We start from the raw sequence: 14,116 nt of genomic DNA, 5'->3' as shown, positions 1-14,116 counted from the left end.
TTAAAAGTTGCCTTACTTGTTAAGGAAATTAGAAAAAATGATCTGGCAGTTTTATAAAAAGGTTGAAATGTTTTTAGAATCATTTTGAGATGCTCCATTATTTTCAGATTCTAAAATACTATTTGAGGAATAAATTTTCCTTTCCTGATATAGATGATAAAACATTTGGACCAAAAATAAGCATTTCTTTCTAACCAAAATTAGCTCTGCATGAATTTTAACTGGCACTCTTGGTATGAATCTTTATGGTCATGGAGGACAAAATAAAATATTAGGAAATATTAGATGATCACAAGAAAAAGGACAGATTAGCCAGAGCTAAAATATCATGTTGTACAATTGACACATATAAATAAACATTAGGTTGAAAGAGAAAAGCCTCAGATATCCTGGCTTAGCCAACTTTAGAAGAAAACAAAAAAAAATCTTAGTCTATTTCTAGGGAAAATAAAATAAAAATGCTTTTCTACACAGGGTAGCAAAATATTTCAAAATTATTGGTCTTAATGAGGCAAAAACACTTATTTGTAAATTATTGTGTTCTACATTTTTTGTTAAGGGGCCTTCCATTAAGGAAGAGTTCTTGCTATGGTTAAGGATTTAACCATCCCCCCCCGCCCCTGCTCCCCAACCATCACACTTTTAGGAGCATTTGTTACACATTGCACACAGAAGAAGAAAAAAGCTTTTATAGATAGTTTTGTAATACATGTTGCTTACCTGGTTTTGGTATGTCTGGTCATGAGGATTTTTTATCATCATGAAGGATTCACCTGTTCTGGCAGCATCCATATGTTGCACATCTCAAAGAGATTTTTTTTAAACCTGAGACTTAATAAGGACAACAAAAGAAATTACTGAGAATGACTGTATCCGCCTCAGTAAGAAGAATTGTATCATTTCCTATATACGCAACAAAAGCTAAAGACTTGACTGATATCAAGGGAAACAGGGAATAGCTCCTAAGCAGTATGTTTATAAATAAATCATTCTAGGGGCACCTGGGTGGCTCAGTCAGTTAAGCATCCAACTTCAGCTCAGGTCATGATCTCATGGCTCATGAATTCAAGCCCGGCATTAGGCTCCGTGCTGACAGCTCAGAGCCTGGAGCCTGCTTCCAATTTTGTGTCTCCTTCTGTCTGTGCCCTTCCCTGCTCATGCTCTGTTTCTGTCTGTCTCTCTCTCAAAAATAAATAAACATTAAATTTTTTTTTAATTAAAAAAATAAATCATTCTAGTCCATACTGTGTTTTTCTTGGTGCCCCAGACTGCTCTTTTTTATCTGGAACATCTACTTCTGGCTTCAGGACCCATATTTCTAAGTCTTAATGTTTGTTGATGTCTTTACTCAGATTGCAGCTCATTAACTGCAGGGTCCTTATTCCGTGTTTCTATGGCAGCTTTGATTTCTTCTAATCTGCCTTGCAAATTACTGGCCCAGGCTATAGATTGTTACAGTGCTTTTTTTCTAACCCAGGGCACGCTTCATACTCAATATTTTGTGTTACATAAGTATGACTTCTGTTGATAAGAAATGCTAATAAAATACACACAGTTTATCTGTGTACCTGTCAATGGCTGCCCATTGCAATCAGAACAAAATACAAGGTCTACACTTTGGCATAGGTGATATGATATCTTGCCTATCACTTTGACCTGAAGTGAAGACCAGACTCATCTTACTTTCTAATTCTTCAACACACTAAGCCATTTCTGTCTTAGGAGGTTCATACTAGTAATTTGAGATATTTGAGCTGAGGTTTGAAAGATGAGAAGAAAGTGCCAGCTTGAACTGCCTTCTTCCACATCATTATGTAGACAGTGACTTTTCATCATTCAGATCACATCTCAAATATCCCTTTCTCAAAGAGGTCTCCCCAGACCATTCATCGTAAGTAGACTTTCTCCCCTACCATCCTCCTTTACTCTTTCCCATTATGCTTATTTTCTTCACTGTGTTTTCCATCTAAAAATCTGTTGTTTCCTTAATTCCCATACTGTAGTGTAGGCTCTGGGAGGGCAGGGTCTTTGGTTGGCCATTGTATCCCCAGCATCTAAAACATTGTCTGGCATATAATAGGTGCTCAATACATAGTAGTTGAATGCATAAGTGAATGAATGAATGATAAAGAAATTTATAATATAGACTGAGCAATTCATTCCTTCTTTTTTTGAAAAACACTGTAACAACATGATAGTAAACTGAGTAGAAGGATATTCACTTATAATCCCAATTCTTAGAGAATTATCATTTTATAGATTTTTGCATATGTATATGTATTTTTCATAGTTGTGCTCTATTTAAAATTTTTGATGTTTTGCTTTTGTTCATTTAATGTTGTCAAGCATTTTCCTAAGTTCTCCTAGTAAGTCCAGTTGTTTTAATGGCTACATAATACCACATTGACTTGATATTCCATCATTTATTCAACCATTTCCTTAATGTGTTAAATAATTTGTTTCTAACTTTTTGCTATTATAGATAACACTGCAATGAATAGCTTAATGACTATAGATAGCACTTTTCTTCTACTGAATAGGATAAATTATAAACATAAACTGACTGGATTAAAAGGTATGAAGCTGTTCAAATATATTATGACATTTAAAATATTTATATCTTATAAATTGCAAAGGAATGTATATCACTTTATTTAAGAGCTTACTCAAAAATACTTTTCATAATGTCAAAATGGCATGATGCAGATGTTTAAAGGATAGGTTAATTTTTAAAGCTTTGGCTTATTTTATTATTTTCACACATATCTATAAAACACTGTAAGTGCCTTGGGTCATAACCAGATTCCTTTTGACTTACAAAGTAGTCTTAGTACAAAGCTGTGTAGAGTCTATGGATAAATGATATTCCTTTATTTAAGTTGTCACTTTTAGTAAATAGGGAAGCCATAAAAAAAAAAAAAAAAAGCTATAGCTAGGATAAGGAGCTTCATGAGTGATGTAATGGGATAGATATTTGGGATTATAAGATTACATATGAGGGAAATCACAACTTTTCGTGATCAGTTTTAATGATATTTGCAACTTGTTTTACCTTTTTTTTTTTCTCAAATCTGGAAGAAATTTTATAGGGAAAAATGATTTGAGTGCCTTTGAGAACCAATTTGGAAATGTCTTTTAAAGTATTCTTTAACTCTCCTTATTTCTGCATGTGGAGAGAAGTTTACCTGTTTGTAGAGGTTATACAAATAAACTATTCTTTGAGACGTTTCTCTTTGGATCTTTTTTGAACTTTTCAAATTATTTGAAGTCAAATGTAAGTATTGTTTTTTATAGGCATAGAACAACCATGCCCCTTTTTGCATAGATTTAACATTAGATTCTGGGGTTTCAAACATTATGTTCTATTTTCTAATACCATTATTCCCTTAAAACATCTCCTCTCTAATTTTCTTAAAGAAAGATTAACTTCTTCTCCTTTGCTATTTTATCTAGAGCATAATATGATTTATTATGAACTGTAAATTTAAAAAATGTATATTTTGGACATTATTAAGCATTTTACTAAACCTGCATTTAGAAGCAGCTACTTCACTTTTCCAAAAGAGACTTTGCTTTTCTCTGCCATCTAAAAATTCTTATTAGCATAAGCTGTATATTATTTTTTTCTTTTTATGTAGTCAGGTAACACTTTCCTAGTTTACCTTTGTCATGTCTTCTCCGTGATTTTTCACCTTTTTTGTTTTTAATAATATCACCATGTAACAGGACATTCATTTAATTTATCAAGCAAATGTTAATTGGGCACCAACTATATGCAAGCTACTTTCTCAGGTACAAGGTATGCAGGAGTGACCGGACGAAAGTCCCTGCCCTCGTGGGACATGATAAATAAATAATTGTATTAGAGAGTGATTAAGTGCTGAGAATAAACAAAGTAGAGAAGAGAGTGTATGAAATATGGGGGACATTGAAACTTGATGGGATGATCAGGGAAGGTTTCACTGAGAAGGAGATTTTTGAGAAAAGACCTGAAAGAAGTAAGGAGATGAGCCATGGAAGTAGCTATGTGGGGAAGAGCATTCCAGGTCTAGGGAATAGCAAGACTGGTAAGAAAGCGTGTGCAGGGGGATTGGGTCACATGTGGGGGAAGAAACTGGAGAAAAAATAGAGAGCAAAATCATGTAGCAAATGTTGGAGTTATGTAGTTATCTTTATTCTGTAACTTTCCTGAGAATTTAACTCAAATTGATTTTGAATGAATTGAAGAGTTAGACTATAATATGTTAGAGTTAGACTATAGTATGTTAGAATTGACATTTGGAGTCAAAAGATTTTGCTGTTTAGCTCACCCGCTGAATAGTTAACTCTTTCTGAACTTCAGTTTCCTTGTCTGTAGATGGGAGAGAATATAATTGAATAATATACCCAAATTCTCTAAAAAAAACTGTTTACTGCCGTTCAAATGTAAGTTGTGTTGTTTTTTATTCTGTTAGGCCACCAATGAATATCTTTTAAAATTTGTTAAATTTTAGTATTCATGGGCTTTGCTATGTCTGGATATTTCTACAGTTCATAATTTTTTTGGACTAGATAGTCCCTTTAATAGATCTTTTGTGAAAAAGCTTCTATAACATAAATGGACAGGTCTTGCCTGTCACCCAACAGCGCCATGATGATTTTACTCTCAGTTGCAGTGGCTTCTGGCATTTACCTCAGATTTTTACTTGCCTTTACTTTGAAGATAGCTATTAGCCAGGGGAAATAGGCTCTGTTGGAATTTTTTGATCTCATTGAGGTAAAACTACTTCACTAACATGCTTTGGCCTGTTTAGGAAATAAACATTTCATTTAGAGAACCTCTAGTCAGAGCTTTGTGAAGCTCTAAGTAAATGGGAAATTATTATACCAGCACATTGGCCCCCCAGCCCAGGGTAACATGAAGCTTCAAGGACCTCCTGAAGTGCGTATTGCTGCTGGGTATGAAGTACCTAGGACATTCATAATAACTTTTGCTTTAAGTTTTCAAAATTTGAAAGAATTTGTTAGAATAGAGCATTGGTTCTCAAACTTTGCTGCACACTAGTCACTAGGACCTTTTAAAAATCCCAATGTCTAGGTCATACCTCATACTAATTAAATCAAAATGTCTAGCTTGAGAGCCTGGTAGGAGTAGTTCTTAAAGACTCCCAGGTGATACCAGTGTGTAGCAAAGTTTGAGACCCTTAAGAGTATGTGGCTCTGGCCTCCATTCTTTTACTACCTATTATTGTTTCACATGCTTTAGCACCATGAATGGGAGCTTAATAATCCTATCATGAGGAACATTTGAAAGTAGTAGGTAGTATCTCTCAAACAGATTTGTGTTCCACGTTTTTTTAAGAGTATGTACTGTTTTACATAGTCTTGTGTTGTTTTGAACTTTAATTTTCATTATGACCCATGGTAGATATATTTATGTTATTTTTTTCCATTTATTACAGATATTTCTTTGGCAACTTTAAATAAAGCCATGCTTTGTGATTTAAGACACAGAATAAAATGTTTACAAGTTTTAGCTGGTTAGGAGTTCCATTCCTTTGTTTTGATTACAATGGCTATTTTCAGAATAAAGGACCAACAGCCAAGTTGTTTTTCCAATCCATTTTTATTTTTCTCCAGCTTAGTAATGAACTGTTACAGGCTGGCCTAAATTTATGGTATGAGTACAAATCTGAAGGAATAGAATATTTAATTGTATTATAGCTGCATTAATATTTACTAATACACACAATGATTGGTGTGTGAGATAAAAACTGACTTGCAGCATTAGTAACCTTGATATTATGAGTGAATAATCATTTTCCCAATTTTGTAGTTTATTAAGTCAGCCTCATTGTAATTTAATTAAAAAAATAGAATTTTAAATGTACAAGGGGAATTCCTAGGTGTCTTGGTTCCTAATGTTGACAAGAGCCAGAGTTTTGGCTGTACATCCTGGAACATTTGCCCAGGGCTTGACCTAAGTTCCAGTGGTTACAATACTATCTTTAAACAATAGAAATTCTATTTTGATTTACAAAAAAATTTCTGTTTCATGGTCCGTGTCAAATGTGTGTGTGAAAAAATGCAGAACATGAGTTGATGCTCCGTGAGTTTTTTCATTGTCATTTAAAATTAAAGAACATGACCCTGCTGTTTCCAGTGCTGTCAAAGTAACGAAAATTATGGAAATTTCTACAGTGCAGATATTTGGCTTAATTCATAACATTCAGTTGTCCAATTTTTGTTTTGGATCTTTTGTTTTTCTTGTTTTGCATTTTTAGTTTGTTTTGTTTTCAGCCATCATTTTGTCTTATCATCTTCAATTCTAGAGCAACCTGACAACAGTAATGATACCAGTGAATTGGGCATCCTTGTCATTCCTGAGATTAGTGTCACAAATGTGGCCGGAGAGAGAACCGGGAATGGGGAAAAAGGCAGAACACTAGGAGAGATTGATGCTCAGCATATACAGGGTGTGCAGGAAACAGCCACAGATCCTAGAACTGAGAGCAAAGGCTTGCCAGAGATCAGGAGGCAAAAATCTGTAAGAAAAATGATGGAGGATGGAATAAACTCACCTGGCAGAGTGCAGTTTTAGCAGAGCACTTTCTAGCTGCCCTCCAAGGTATCTCATGGCACAGGGCCACTGCTGCATGTCTTAAGCAACAGTTGCACAGTCACAGAAATTTTGCATGTCATCTAATAATCAAAATGCATGAATTATGCACCACAATTTCTCAATGATCTAATGCTCTTTGGAATGGTTGTACCTATATTTTCTCTGAATAAACTGTTATAAAAACTAAGGCAGAAGATTACTTCCACAGTAATTTTCTGCTTATATTTTGAGATCTAAAATTATATTTTATCTTTATATTTTTAACATCTTTGATTTGAAGGATAATGTATATAGAATTTTAACAAGTTTGAACTTGTGATACTTAGGGTCTATTTTTTTCATCTTTGTAAAATAATCTAGAATGTAGAATGCAACCTTTAAAAAAATCTTTAAAATATCTTAATACCATTTTTTTAAAGTTCCTTGGTAAGAGCTTCGATTTTATATTGCTTTGCTACTTGGGGAGACTTTACCCCTAGTTTTACTGTGTGATATTTTCCTTAATTGTTTGTGATCTTTTGCATGAACTGGAAGAGAAATCTTTCTTAAAATATGGGGGGCGGGGGGTGTTATGGCATGCTTTTTGTTTAATACACTCTAAATTACTCTTATTTAGTTACAATGAACTATTTTTTACATTTTATACAATGTTTCAATTTATCCTTTAATTTTGGTCTATAATGGGTTATTTTATGTAATTATGCTAAAGTTTAAAGTATCATTGATTTGGTATTAATCATGAAATAAGAATTATTTAAGATACTTAATATTAATTAATCTTTATTATTTCTTTGTTTAGGAAATACAGAATTAACAGGTCAAGAAGAACTCATGGAGATATCTGAAGTTGACGAGGGATTTTATTCCCGGGCTGCGTCTAGTACTAGCCAATCGGGTTTATCAAACAGTAGTAACAATTCTAGTACCAAGACAAGTGTAGGAAAGACTCAGAGACGGTCAGGAGGAAGCAAAACTGGAGGAAAAGAAAAAGAAACCACAGGGGAGTCTTGCAAAGACCACTTTGCCCGAAAACAAACTCAGAGAGCCCAAAGTGAGAATCTTGAGCTTCTCTCTTTGAAGAGACTGACATTAACTACCAGCCAATCTCTGCCTAAACCTTGTAGCCATGGTTTGGCTAAGACAGCTGCAACTGTATTCAGTAAATCCTTTGAACAAGTCAGTGGTGTCACAGTCCCACATAACCCATCATCTGCTGTTGGCTGTGGGCCTGGGACAGATGCCAATAGGTTTTCTGCTTGTAGTCTCCAAGAAGAAAAGCTTATTTACGTTTCTGAAAGGACTGAACTTCCAGTCAAGCATCCATCAGGTCAGCAGAGACCTCCTAGTATCAGCATTACCTTGTCTACAGATTAATTTGTAATAGTTTTCCCACCTAACTAGTGAATCTAGAAATATGACTCTGCTTCTTTATGAAAGCACCCAGCATCTTTCATCCCTGTCCCAGGCAGGAGCCCTTGTGTCTTAAATTCCAGAGGCTACCTTGACCTTATGAAGGGAATAATGTGTAGGTTGTAATAAGGTCAAACGTGGTTCTGTTATTTCTTGGGTGTATTTTCCCCCCTTGATTTGAGTCTTTTTTTTTCTTTCTTATTTGTTTCTATGGTCTAAGATGGTCAGTGTCAAAATACATTTTGGCAAGTTGTCTGATCAAATTGGGGACATCTCGTGAGGTTGTGAGTTCTTACTTTTTAATAACTCCTATTTTGGTAGTTGTATGTTTGGCCTTCAGCGTAAAAGGGAATCTCATGCATGGGAGCTGTTTTTGAAAGGAGGCAGAGGGTGCAACTCCAGGGATTCTGTAGCTGACTGCACAACAGGGCAGTCTGAAAATCAGGCATGTTAAAAAAACAAAAATGATGTGTATGAAAAGTGCCTGATAAAAATGTTTGTAATCAGATTGTCCTTAAGATTAGTGGAATCATTTATATAAAGCACTGGAAAAAGCCTCGTAACTCAGTACCTAGACTATTATGTAATTCCAGGGGAAGGGTAGAGGGATTTCTGTTGTTATCTTTGGAACATTTTTATATAAAAAATCAGATTGCCAGTAGATGTGTTGTTTTGAAGTACTTGATCTGGATTTAGCAGGTGAAAATCTCTTTCAATTCCTAAAATGTAATCAGCCATGAAGCTGACTTACCCTGCTGCTTGACTTTGGAAATCCTAGGTAGTTTGGTTTCCTAGAATTCAAAGTACATATCATTGAAGTCTTCCTGGAAATCATCGTAAATCGTGCAACACAGCTCTCAAGACACCGGTGTCAACCATATAATATTGAATTGTTTGTCAGCAAATGAAGGAAATTAGGTAAATTTTTCATCTATAAAATGTCATGAAAGAAAGCATAATGAAATATGGACAAAGGACATTTATGTAATTAATTTAGGTTTATTTATGTTTGTGCTCTTAAATTTAGAATTGTAAAATATGAAAGAAGTTAAATAATTTGTTTGTGAACGGGCCTAGTTTAAATGTTCTTGTCATGGTAGAAAGAATAATCAATGTAGTTGCCCCCAACCAAAAAATAAAAATAAAAAAGGCAATATGGCAGAAGCAAAACAAACTTGTATGTAGCTGTAGAGAACTGTGTGACCTCTAGATAGATGTAAAATGTGGTATTTGCTAGTGCTCGTCCTTTTAGCTGTGGTCAAGGCTCCCTGTAAATCAAGTGTACGTAACTAATAATTCAGAGGGAGAGAAAGAAAGCAGGGCTGAGGATAAGGGTAAATTGACTGGGAGGGAAGGCCTGTCTGTCCCCTCTTTGTCTCCTTCACTATTAATGCACAGTGGTTTCCTTATTCACAGTCCCTAGCTGTAGTTGCACAGAAAATGTTAGTTTTCCTTTTGTGCCTGCTTATGCAGAGCTCAAATGTGAAAAATTTGTATGTCCTAAAGAGTGCTAAAGCATATGCTATGAATGCAGTTTTGATCATAACTGCTTTGGCTACCATTTTAAATTTAAATCTTCAAAAAGCATGAACTAGTTTTCATTCGTTAATCTTGAATAGAATATGGCTTTTATTAGAAGTGAATTTGAGTTTTTTAGTTCCACTAATAGAAATGGAATAAGATCTATTGCCATAAACTGTAGTTAAAAAAAAAAAAAAAGAAAAAAAAAAGGTAAGACTAGACCGTGAAACTTGATATTGTATTAATTTAACAGGAATCCTGTGTACAATTTAAAATATTTGTAAAATGTCACTGTGAATTTCCTTTTGTCTTTTTCTAATTCTTTAACAAAAAAATTCCCTCAGGCATATAGCTACTAACAATATTAATAGTCTTAAGAACTAATTTTAGAAGATTGGCCTTTTAAGCAAGTCAAGTGCTTAGGAAACATTGTAGAATAAATCTGAGGAAACAGCTGGCAGAAATGAGAGATCAGATTTTAATGATCAACTGCTGTAATGGAACCTCATTTTGGTATTATTCTAGATCATTGCTACTCCTACAGTCTGAGGACCAGTAAGTAGCATTGGCATCACTAGGCATCTTGTTAAAGATGTAGAATTTCAGAGCCACTTTTAATCTACTGAATCATAATCTGCCTTTTAACAAGATCCTTAAGTGATTTTTATGTGCATTAAAGTTTAAAAAGAGAGTATCAAAAGTACAAATTATCTACCTAATATTTGGAATTTTCAGTGGTCTCACAACACTAGATCAAATATGTTAGATACTAAATATTATAATCTTCATTGTTTTTAATAGCTTATAAATTTTTAATAGTGTCTATGACACTTATTAGATCCTTACTTCTAAATTTTTAATGATTTTCATTTATTTTTACAATAAAATTATAACATTTTATATGTTTCATATTAACTATAAATGGAATCAGAGCTGTAGACGCCTACCATTTTAAGTATGAAAGAGGTACCACCGTTTTATACAATGCACCACAAATCTTCATGTGTATATTCTTTAAAGAACTCTGAAGGCTTACTTAGTGGAGTGGTTCTGAATTTTTGTTTCAAGTAATTTGCACGAGTTGATTTCCTGGAAGTTATGTTGACAGTAAAATTATTTTATAGCACCTTTGATACTATTTCAAATAAGGGTTATACATTTGAAAATTTTTATAGCAAGTATAAATATTGGATAAATGCTAACTATGGTAACAATTACAATTATCCCTCTTACTCAGCTTTCCAGATTTTAAAGTTGGGGTGACTTTTTTAGGTCATTTTTTCACAAAGATGCTAATGTAACCATTTGGTCACAGATCTCCTCTATATCTTTATCACAAAAAGGATTCTCCCCCAAATGGGAAATTGCACCCCATAGTTCAAAGGATCTGAACAAAAATTATAGTTCCATTCCACATTTTAAACCATTAGGGAGTCTTAAAATTACCCAACCTCTCACTCTTCAAGTACTCAACTACCTGGGGTATTCTAGTGAAGGTAGGTCCCAGCATTTGCCTTTGGAATTGAGTAGGGACTTGCCTTTGGAATCAAGTTCAAGGGAGTGTCCCCAGAGGACCTAGGACAGGTGAGCACCCTGGAACCCCTTGTACTCCACCATGGAACTTTTTGAGGCAGCTCTGTAGATTTGAAGGGTAGAAATTCTCAGTCCTTAAATGATGACAAAGTTTGTTTTGAAAAAGCAGTATTTTGTTGCCCTTTTCAATTATGAAGCAACTGCTTAGTAAACAAAACAAAAAGTTAAAGGGAAATATGTTTTTTAAACCAAAATAGATAAAAATGATACCAGTTTTAAGGGATTTTGCCTATTTTGGAAGACTCAAATTACAATGTTAAAACCTTTACATTTAAATTATAGAGAAAAAAAATTGTACCCTGAGACATAATTTTAAATAGATATTTAAAATAAGACTGTTTAACATTTGACTCTATAGGCACAATAAATTTACACTTTGTTAAAGGGAAGCACATCAAGGAAATCTATATCATAAATAATGTAACAAAAAATGTTTCTTAAAAAGCCATTAAAAAGAAGAATAATTTGATGGGCACTTAAGTTAAGCATTGTAGATAGAAATAAATGTATAATAGTGTCTTCCCAGTCTTTGGATAAAAAATATAAACTCTCTAGTCCTTTACTTAGCATGAAATTTATATTTTTAGATTAGTTGCTTAGTAAAATTATACTCAGTACTTGAGTTATTCACATTTATGTTTAATATTGTTAAATTCTTTATCAGAGAACATAAATATGTTATCCTCTGTATTTTGTAACTTGTGCATATCTAAAAAGACTAGCAGTGAACATTTTGGAAGATGTTTTTGTGTTTTTTTATAGTAGAGATCTAGAGTACCTGTGTCTTAATATGAAGTTTCTTTTAGTAAACTCAAGATCTTATTTTGCATACCTTTGCTTTCTCTTATGTAGGGTTTTTTGTGTACTGTTTATCTTTATTTCTAATCCTGTAGTGATACTAATCTTTTCATAGTAAATATACTTGTTTCTAATTGTATTCCAGGAGTTTACATTCCTAAAGAATAAACTATGACTTTGCATATTTTTATGTGCTCCCTACATTTTTAAGGCTATGGAAATAAACTGGAGTTTAGTTTTTTGAAGTTTTGTATATTTGTGTAAATGTCCTTATGCAGTACTTTATACAGCAGTGTTGCCTCTTGTTTTATTGAAATAAAAACTGAAAAAATATGTTTTCCAGATCATTTTACTCATTAAAAATCATCATAAATTTTTGCAAAAGTCATGATGTAGAGGAAGAAAGTTAAAGGAGGAAGACTTAGGTGAGTTGAGCCATTGAGAACTTTTGGGAGTAAGCCATAGGACAATGACATCTCATTTCCAGCTGTATGTTTTACACAGCCCAAGGATAGGAAGTAAGTTCATTGGTGTCCATCCAAGAGAAAATGAGCTCCGTAGGTCATGTGCCATTGACTCATTATTTATCAAACCAGAAGCACAGGCAAATATAGATAATAAAACTTTGCCCTTTTATCTTTAATATGAGTCTTTATCTCTTGAGTACAGAGGTTTTATGCCCCTAGTTCTGAACATAGGACTTTTTGCATAGTGGGTATTGAGCCATTTAAGGAATGTGTGAGTTAGGTTGGGATTAGTTTTGGGAAAGAATGAAGGATGGAGTTTCCAATATATTATACTACTGTAAAATTTTTAAATTTCATTTATTGGCTCTAGGAAATCTCTATGGCATTACTTGAATTGCTTTATTGTGTGTGCTTAGAAACAAGACTGTCTTAGAAACTTGAAAAGAAATTCCTGGTGTGTAGTTGATTTGATTGTATATTTGGCTAATTCCATTTTAGCTAAGGAACTATGTAATTTGGGAAATGTTTCCTGAACTACTATTAGGAAAGTATTTGGAGAGAAGCACAACAGTGATGTTGTAAGCAGTATATTAGCCCTATGAAATATATATTCTTCTAGTGACTTTAGTAATCCCAATAAATCGTTGGCTGATCTCAAAGAATCTGACTTTGGTAATACTGATATAATTATTTTGTAATTGTTAGGAAAGGCCTTTACAAACAATTCTAGTCATTTGCTAATTTCCCGTGCATTGTTATTGTGGCAGTGGTAATAGCTAATATATATAATTAAAATTATAATCTCATTTCATCCTCAAACCAATTCTACAAAATGAGTAGAATCCCCATTTTACAAAAGAGGAAACTGAAGCTCTCTAAAGGGCAGGTGACTTGCCCAAGGTCACGTAGCTGCTGGGTGGGAAAGCTAGGGCTTGAACACAGCTCTATGACTCTCACTTTCCTTTTGTATTACTTGGTAAAAGGAGGTACTAAGTAAATACTACATAGTGGACATATATTTGAAATTCATTCATCCCATCTGTCTTACAGGTGAGAGTTAATTTTTAACATAAAAATAAAAGTTATCCAAAAATAAATTGTGATATGTTTTGTAAAACTTTAGATAATTGTGTTTCGGTGGTAAACCAAGTGCTGATTATTCTGATGTTAAAAACATGGTAAAATGCAAATTAAGATTTTGTCATTTTTTTTTTATGTGTCAGATAAAAATGAGAGAGATTGACACTGGTATTGGTATAGGTGTGGGGAAAACAATCTTCGGCTAATTTACCACAGGAGTGTAAATTGATACAACTAAGTCATTGAGCAATTCAGCAGGATCTATCCAACTTCAAAATACATACACCCTCCCACCTAGCAATTCTACTCTTCTGTGTCTATTCCAGTCCTTATATTCTACAGAAATTTTAGCACAAATGTGTAAAGGTATTCATTGCAGCATTGCTTATAATAGCAAAAACAAAACAAAACAAAACAACTAAATGACCAATAATAGAGAACTCGATAAATATTGGTACTTGCATATAGTGGAATATAATGTAGCTGTTAAAAACAATGCAGATCTGTATGTGCTGATTCAGAAAGATTGTATTATATAATGTTCCCTGAAAAAATCATGTCATACATATATATCATACATATGTGTGTGTGTGTGTGTGTGTGTGTGTGTATGATCCCATTTTCATAAGAAGTGTGTGGAACATTT

The 14,116-nt window shown here is 33.6% G+C and overlaps 1 protein-coding gene across 4 annotated transcripts in view; it reads left to right on the top strand.

Moving 5' to 3' along the window:
* The window catches only part of FAM126A (family with sequence similarity 126 member A), a 108,119-nt gene extending 95,863 nt beyond the window's left edge, over positions 1-12,256 (top strand). For 2 of the 4 annotated variants that reach the window (XM_045495067.1, XM_045495066.1), the window contains 2 exons: positions 6,312-6,607; positions 7,401-7,580. In XM_045495067.1, the coding sequence (XP_045351023.1) occupies positions 6,312-6,580 (269 nt within the window). In that variant the 3' untranslated portion in view covers positions 6,581-6,607; positions 7,401-7,580. Of the gene's footprint in view, positions 1-6,311; positions 6,608-7,400 lie in introns of all 4 variants that reach the window. The other 2 variants (XM_045495065.1, XM_045495064.1) reach the window with 1 other exon arrangement.
* Positions 12,257-14,116: the final 1,860 nt, after the last annotated feature.

Source organism: Leopardus geoffroyi, chromosome A2 (assembly GCF_018350155.1).
Source record: "Leopardus geoffroyi isolate Oge1 chromosome A2, O.geoffroyi_Oge1_pat1.0, whole genome shotgun sequence".
In the NCBI taxonomy this organism is placed as follows: Eukaryota; Metazoa; Chordata; class Mammalia; order Carnivora; family Felidae; genus Leopardus; species Leopardus geoffroyi.
The sequence above is the reverse complement of the archived record's forward strand: the minus strand, read 5'-3'. Positions and strand labels throughout refer to the sequence as shown.